We start from the raw sequence: 7752 nt of genomic DNA, 5'->3' as shown, positions 1-7752 counted from the left end.
AAATAAATAATAATAAAATTAAAAAAAAAAAAAAAAAAGACAGAGCTGATTTCTCTCTCTCTGTAATAGCAGCCTGGAGCCTTGTGTTGAGAAGAATTCTGAGGGTATTGTCCAGGCTCAGGAAAGAATGTTGTGATTGATTGGTTATGTCTGTTATGTGCGTGGGTGGTGGTGCTGATGGCACACAGGTCATGTATTTCCCATCATTCTCTACTGGTTAATGTTGATCAAAATGGACATGTATTTGATTTAGAAATGTAAATAGAATTTTTAATAGGTAAGTTAAATCCCTTTACATTTATATGAATATTTGTATTGATTTCTACCATTTCATTTTGTGTTTTCTTTTTACTATTCCTTTTTTTCCTTTTCTTTGTTGCATTTATAAAGTTTTCTGTCATCTCCTGGTCTCTTTTCTCCTCTTGGCTGGTTTGTAATATATAAAAAATATTTCTTTTATTTTAGGGGTTCTTTAAACCTTTTTAATATACATATTTGTTTTTCAACGTTTTTTTTCCTTCTGAACAATCCCCTCCCCTAGACTATCTTTATCTAGAAGTTTTGTTTTATCATTTTAAATGCAATATTGATGATTTTTCTCAGTTGATTGTTTGATTATATTTTATAAATTTACTTGCTCATCATTTTTTCCCTTACCACATGACATTTCCTTTTTGCTGAATACAACCACCATTACTACTACTAGTAGTTAGCATTAACCGAGGGCTTCCTTTGTACCAGACACTGTCCTAATAATCTTACATGTGTTAAATCCTGTAATCCTCCACATCATCCTATGAGCTTGTCGTCCCTGCTCTGCCCAGGGTCAGTAGGAGGTAGTTGAGAGTCCCTCCTTATGCCCGTCATGTTGCTCTTTGCTCTGTGTTTAAATTTTTTATTTTGAAATCATTTTAGATTTACAGAAAACTTGCACAGATGGTACAAAGAGTTCCCCTATACCCTCCACCGGGCTTTCCCTAATGTTAACATCTTAAAAGACCATGGAGCACTCAGCAAAACTAAGAAATTCACATCAGTAGAATGCTATTAACTAAACTACAGGCTTTATTTGTATTTCACCAGGTTTTCCACTAATATCTTTTTCTGGTCCAGAATCCAACCCAGGATACTACATTGCATTTAGTATATATATATATATGTATATATACACTATACATGCATATATAGTTTATCTTACTATCTCTTATTTTTATATAAATTTGAAATCTTCTATAATATATATTTTAAATATATACTGCATATAAATGTATATTTATATATTTAAACCTTTTAATTAAAAATATAATATATAATATACATTTGTAAATAATATATAATATACATTTGTACATAATATATAATATAATATATATATGCTTAAATTTTTAAAAATTGAAGTATAGTTGATTTACAATATTGTGTTAGCTTCTGGTATACCGCAAAGTGATTCAGTTTTATATATATATATATATATATATATATATATATATATATATATATATATATATATATATATATATATATTCTTTTTCATATTCTTTTCCATTATAGTTTATTATAAGATATTGAATATAGTTCCCTGTGCTATACAGTAGGACCTTGTTGTTTATCTATTTTATGTATAATAATTTGTATCTGCTAATCCCAAACTCCGAATTTATCCCTCCCCAATATATATTTTTATAATATATCTAATATATTTTATATATTATATATAATATTAAATATATTAAAATACATTTTAAAACTATTTTTATTATGGAAGATTTCAAATTTATATAATATGTATTTTTAAAACTTTATTAAAATATATAATATATGTAATTTATATAAAATATATAATATTGTATGATATAATATATCTTTATATTAAAATATGTTGTAAATATATTAAAATACATTTTAAACTATTTTTATTATGTAAGATTTCAAATTTATATAAAAATAGAGAATAGTAAAATAGTAAAATAAACACATTTATATAAAAGTAGAGAGAATGTAAAATTTATTCTTTACTGAGCTTCAACAATAACTAACTCATGACCAATTTGTTTTATTCGTACCCCAAACCAAATTACTCTTTTTTTCCTGGTCTTGTTGACCTATAGTTTGCAGCTATATGCCCTACACACCACTTTCTTATTTCACCTACTTCCTATGTGGCAGTTCTCTAGTCCAAGCATTTTATTAACCATGGAATTTCAAGGGCCAACACCCAGAACTTCTCTTTTTTTCCAAGAAGAAATCTTTATGTAACACTTTGTAGAAATAGTTGAAGGGGCAGGGGTGACAAAGTTATGAGTACTTAAAAAAAGCTTAGCAGTTAAGACTTCCTTCTGAAAAACTTTCAAAAGATTTAAGTCTTTTGCTGTTTTATAAAAAAATGTGTATTTTAATTTTTTGACCAGATGATGCATTCAAGTGTGTTCATATATTAAAAAAGGTACTATAGGTAAAAACTCTCTCTTCCCTGTCCTGCAATCACCTAGTTGTCTTCCCTGGGGCAGCTGATGTTAGGGAAGAGGGCAGCACATATTTTCCGTAAGGGATCAGACAGTGAACATTTCAGGCTTTGTGGGCAGACCCCTGTACTAATGTACCCTTGAAGAGAAATTCTATGCAAGTACAAGCACATCCCTACACAGTCCTCTTCCACAAATCTACAAAAACAGTGGCATGGACTTGGCTTTGATCAGTTGCAGTAGGGCTTGGCATACAATAGACCACAGGCCAAATCCAGCCCATCACCGGTTTCTGTAAACAGTTCTGTTGGAACCTATGTTCATGGTCTACATATCGTCTGTGGCTGCTGTCATGTTACCAAGGCAGAGCTGAATAGTTGTGACAGAGACCATATGGCTCTCAAAGCCTGAAATATTTACTCTCTGGCCTTTTATAGAAAAAGTGTGCTCGTCTCTGAGTTAAACAACATGTCTTAGCCTTTCCATGTCTTACGGAAAGAGTGTCCTCACTCTTTTTCACGGCAGCATACTATTTCATTACATGGCGGCACCATAATTTATTTAATCAAATACTCCCAATGGATATTTAGATCAATTCTGACCTTTTGCTGCTACACATAATGCTGCCATGAATACCCTTGTACTTACCTCATTGTCCACATGTGTGAATATATTAACAGGATGAATACCCAGAAGTAGAATTATTCCATCACATTGATAATTTTTATAGCTATTGTCAAATTGCCCTCCAGGGAAGTTTACCAACTTACATTCTCTCACCAATGTTATGAAAGTGCCCATTTTGTCCCATTTTTGTCAACAGAGTGTTATTAAACCTATCTGTTAGGTAAAAAAAAGCAAAAACAAAAAAAAAGCATCCCACTGTAGTTTACTTTGTATGCCTTTTATTCTGGTGAGTTGCATCTTCTTTCATGCATTTAAGAGGCCTGCATCTCCTTTCTGCGGCTGGCAGTTTACTCTCCTGGTCTGATGATCTTCTGGGGGGTGGTCAGGGATGGGGTGTGGTCCTCTCTCTCTGACTCTCTTGTGTCGCTTTCACAAGCAAGCTTTTGGGGAACAAAAGTCTTAAGGACAAACATGGGGTGGCAATTCGTGCTATCTACATTCCAGACATTGGGGTTGGGGAGCCAGGGGGACATTGGAGGGGTGTTTCCGTTCTGCTCTGAGCTCGGAAGGCTGACCTTCAGAGGGCTCAAGCTGTCCTCTTCCTCCACTGTGCTTCTGTTGACACAGGCAGCCTCACGCTCCTCCAGCTTTTTGATGGGGAGCACGTGGCAGGCGTTGTATTTGCAGCTGGCCATCTTTTTGGCTTTTTGGGGGTTCTTTCTCCTGCATGATGCCAGGTGGTACTGAAATCTTCTGAGTGGGATTCGGTGTTGAGGGTTGTAAGGGTAAATTTCTAAGGCTTCTGGCTCCATGGGAAATAGTTCTTGAAGCAGAGTAGTCCGATGCCCAGGGTCAGAATGAAACATCCTTTGTGGAAAAGCACTTTGGTAAGAAGGATGGAGCAGTCCTCTGCCACCATTGGCCCTTGGAACTCTGTTGGCGCGTGTCTGAACAACCGGTGCTCCCTGTTCTTTGGGACCACGAGCGGTGGGTTGGAAGAAGGACAAGGGGCTGTTAGGAGCAGCTGTACAGAGAACAGACAGTCATCAAATGGCCCATGAGACAGAAGGACTACACAAAGCAGATGCAAGAGCCCAAACCACAGCAGCCCCTCAGGGAGGTGAAGAAGGTATGTGGCAGCCCGCCCTTGCCTCTGACTCAAACTATGTGATGTCTCGGGGCAGTCATGGACAGTCACCATGGGCAGCGTGTGTCATCAGAAAAAGGCTGCTTGCTGTCCATCGATTTCAAGGGACGAGGTGGGCTTGGGGAAAGCTGCCATTCAAAACTTGTCTTTTTTTAAAATTGAAGTATAGTTGATTTATCATATTGTGTTAGTTTCTGGTGTACAGCAAAGTGATTCAGATATATATATATATATGTGTGTGTATATATATATACACATATATATATTCTTTTCCATTATGGTTTATTACAGGATATTGAATATAGTTCCCTGTGCTATACAATGAGACCTTGTTGTTTATCTATTTTATATATAATAGTTTGTATCTGCTAATCCCAAACTCCTAATTTATTATTTACCTGTCTTTAAACCTACACGTTTAATATAATTTCTGATATATTTGGGTTTAAAGCTACCATCTTATTTTGTGCTTCCTAGCCTACTCTTTGGTTCATTTTTTTTCTCCTTTCTTCCCTTATTTTAAATAGACGTTAAAAAAAACTTTCCATTTCTTTCACTATTTTGTAAGTTATGCATTGTAAAACTAATCGTTTTGTGGTTACTCTACAATGAAAACATTTATAGATAACTTATCAAGGCTTAGAGTTAATAAGTATTACCTTCTTTCTGATAATACAGGGCTTTTTCTTCATTTACTTCCCCCTGACTTATTATGTTATTGTTCCCTGTATTTAAGCCTAATTTTAAAGGAAACTTCACAAGATAGTATTGCTAGTTTGTTTACACTTGTGCTCACATTTACTTCTATCTGCTTTTGCATCTCAGACTGACCATGTGGGATCACTTTGTTTCTGCTCAAAGTTTTCTTTTTTTAGAATTTCCTCTTGCCAAACTCTTTTGATATCGTTTGTCTGAAAGTGTCTTTATGTCACCCTCCTTCTTGGAAGTTATTTTTGCTGAGAGTAGTTGTGCTATTTTCTTTCTTCATGTTGAAGCAGAGCCCAGTTTCTTTCTAACTTCTATCCTGTGGTTGAGAATTCAGAACCCCATGGTCACCTCACTTTTTTTGAAGTGAATCTATGTCTTTTCATAGGTCTGTTTCAAAGAACTTTTCTTTATCTTTGGTTTTCCTACAGTTTCACTATGATGTCGACCTGTGGATTTCTTTTTATTTATTCTTTCCTTTTATTTGTTGGTTGGACCTCAGGAATCTATGGATTAGTGTCTTTCATTCGTTTTGGAAAATGGTCAGGCATTGTCTCTTCAATGATCGCTTCTACCTTATTCTTTTACTTCCACTGAAATGATAAATGCTCATTCTACTGACATTTCATTGTCCAAAGTGAGTTTCATGGCCACACCTAACTTCAGGGGTTGAGGAACTACAGGCCTGTCACATGCACAGAAGGAGGAGAATAGGAACTTTGACAAGAGTCCTAAGAATGTCCCCATTCTGTTCTTTTTGTCACCAGTATTTTTTTCCCTTTTCTCCACACATACAGAGCATGCCTTCTCCCCAAGAGAGAAAACCCAAAGTCCTAGCTCAGACTTGGTGAAAAACGCTTGACCAGTGCTCACTGGGGGCTTCCTGGGTTCCGGCCAGGACCTTACTCTGCACTGATGGGAATCCTAGTGTCTCCAACGAAGCTAAGCTGTCCCCTGTGAGGAATGAGAGACCTGCAGAGTCATGCTCGCTGTATCCCACCACCAACTTGAATGTCCTATACACAAGGATGGCTCCTGGTATACTTTGCTGAGAAGGAGTCCTTGGTAAATTGTAACTTCCACACCATTTACGTGACAGAGAGCCCATTGCCTCTAAGCCTGCAACCCAGTATTGAAGGAACTATTGGCCCTACTGGGAGCTAACAAGTGGTTCAGCATCTGCTCTGATGTGTCCCCAAAGCCCAGGATGGTGTTTGTTGATGATGTTGACAATGTTTTTTTTGTTCCCAGTCCCATAGCCTCTTTCATGCTCGTGACCAGGGGTGGCCCAGGCTCAAGTGATTCAAGCATCTGTAAGTCTGTTAATGGAGATGATAATGAAAGCATTTCTTCTGTCACTGAAATCCACATAATAAGGAACAGGGCATTAGCTGTTGTAGGTTTCTTTGTGGCCAAGCACCCATTAGCGGGGCAGGCTAACATTTAATCCATTATGGAGAGAGGGAAGGCCTGGCTTGTTAATGTTTCTAACAGACGTCTTGAATGGTCCTCCAGCCTGCAGCCTTCTCCAAGCATCTACTTCATGCCTGGGACCTGACAGGTCACTCACCATGGCAACAGGAGGGGAGAGAGGGATACAGACACACCTGTTTGGGCAGCAATTCTCAGGCCTGTGCACGTCAGAGACCAATAATGCAAGCGAGGTCAGATCTGCTTTCTCTCCCTCCCTTCCCACTCTGATCATCTTGAGAGATGCTGCCAACAGCTGGAAAAGCAGGCATGGAGAAGAGGTCATAGAATGTGCAGAAACAATGTTTCCTGAAAATGAAAAATTGTGTGTCTTGGCCAGCCAAGTCAGCAATTATCATTATGGGGTGGGATGGAGAACCAGAGTCACTATGAATCCGAATCCTTCAGGCTTGGAGAGAATTCTTTTTTTGTTTGTTTGTTTATTTATTTTGGCTGTGCTGCACAGCATGCAGCATCTTATCTCCCTGACCAGGGATCGAACACCTGCCCCCTGCAGTGGAAGCACGGAGTCCTCCATTCCCTGGAGGGACCTCCAGGGAATTCCCTCAGAGAGACTTCTGATGACATTCAGGCCAGCTTCTCTCCCAGTGCCAGCATCCCCTCCCAAGCATCTCTGGAGGATGGTCATATAGTGATGGGGTGCTTCCTACCCACCCCCCCGCCCCGAACTTTCCCTTGTTAGGTTTACACTATAGTGTGCAAGAGTCACACAATTATGTCTAAAGCAACAATCTACATACTTTAATTTAAAAGTACTTTATGGCTAAAAAATTCTAACAGTCATCTCAGCCTTCAGGGAGTCGTAATATTTTTACAATAGTAACATCAAAGATCACTGATAGCACAGATCACCATAACCCATATAATAATAATCTAAAAGTTTGAAATATTGCAAAAATTGCCAAAACGTGACACAGAGACATGAAGTAAGCAAATGCTATTGGAAAAATGATGCCAATAGACTTGCTCGATGCAGGGTTGTCACAAACTTTCAATTGGTAAAAAACACAATAAAGCAAAGTGCCATAAAAACGAGGTATGCCTGTCCCATGACCCTTCATAAATAGTTGATCCTCAAGAAATAAGAGAAAACCTTAAAACGGGATTTTCTGAAATACGTTCCATGGAAAACTAGCTGCTCGAGGTGGTATGAGGTGTTGGGAGAAAAGGCCGCACTCAGGAGACACTGAGTGGGGCAAGGTCCATGGTGGTTCTGCCTGAGGACTTCTGGGTCCATGCTGGTGGCACCGGGATCCCCAGAGCTACTTGCAGGACTCATGCTCCAAGGAATGTCAGCTTGGAAAAAATAAGTTCAGTGTC

The 7752-nt window shown here is 38.0% G+C and overlaps 1 protein-coding gene across 2 annotated transcripts; it reads right to left on the bottom strand.

Annotated features, from left to right (window-relative positions):
- Positions 1 to 3436: 3436 nt before the first annotated feature.
- Positions 3437 to 3901, bottom strand: GTSF1L (gametocyte specific factor 1 like). Of its 2 annotated transcripts, XM_061209713.1 has the most exons (2): positions 3625 to 3901; positions 3437 to 3549 (listed from the first exon to the last, which is right to left on the bottom strand). In XM_061209713.1, the coding sequence occupies exons 1-2, from the start codon at positions 3899 to 3901 to the stop codon at positions 3437 to 3439; spliced, it is 390 nt and encodes a 129-aa protein (XP_061065696.1). The 2 variants fall into 2 exon arrangements, with proteins under 2 accessions (XP_061065696.1, XP_061065695.1); XM_061209712.1 differs by having other exon boundaries at positions 3437 to 3901.
- Between the last annotated feature and the right edge of the window lie 3851 nt (positions 3902 to 7752).

Source organism: Eubalaena glacialis, chromosome 13, assembly GCF_028564815.1.
Source record: "Eubalaena glacialis isolate mEubGla1 chromosome 13, mEubGla1.1.hap2.+ XY, whole genome shotgun sequence".
Taxonomy (NCBI): Eukaryota; Metazoa; Chordata; class Mammalia; order Artiodactyla; family Balaenidae; genus Eubalaena; species Eubalaena glacialis.
Note: the sequence above shows the minus strand (reverse complement) of the source record. Positions and strands in the feature narration are given on the sequence as shown.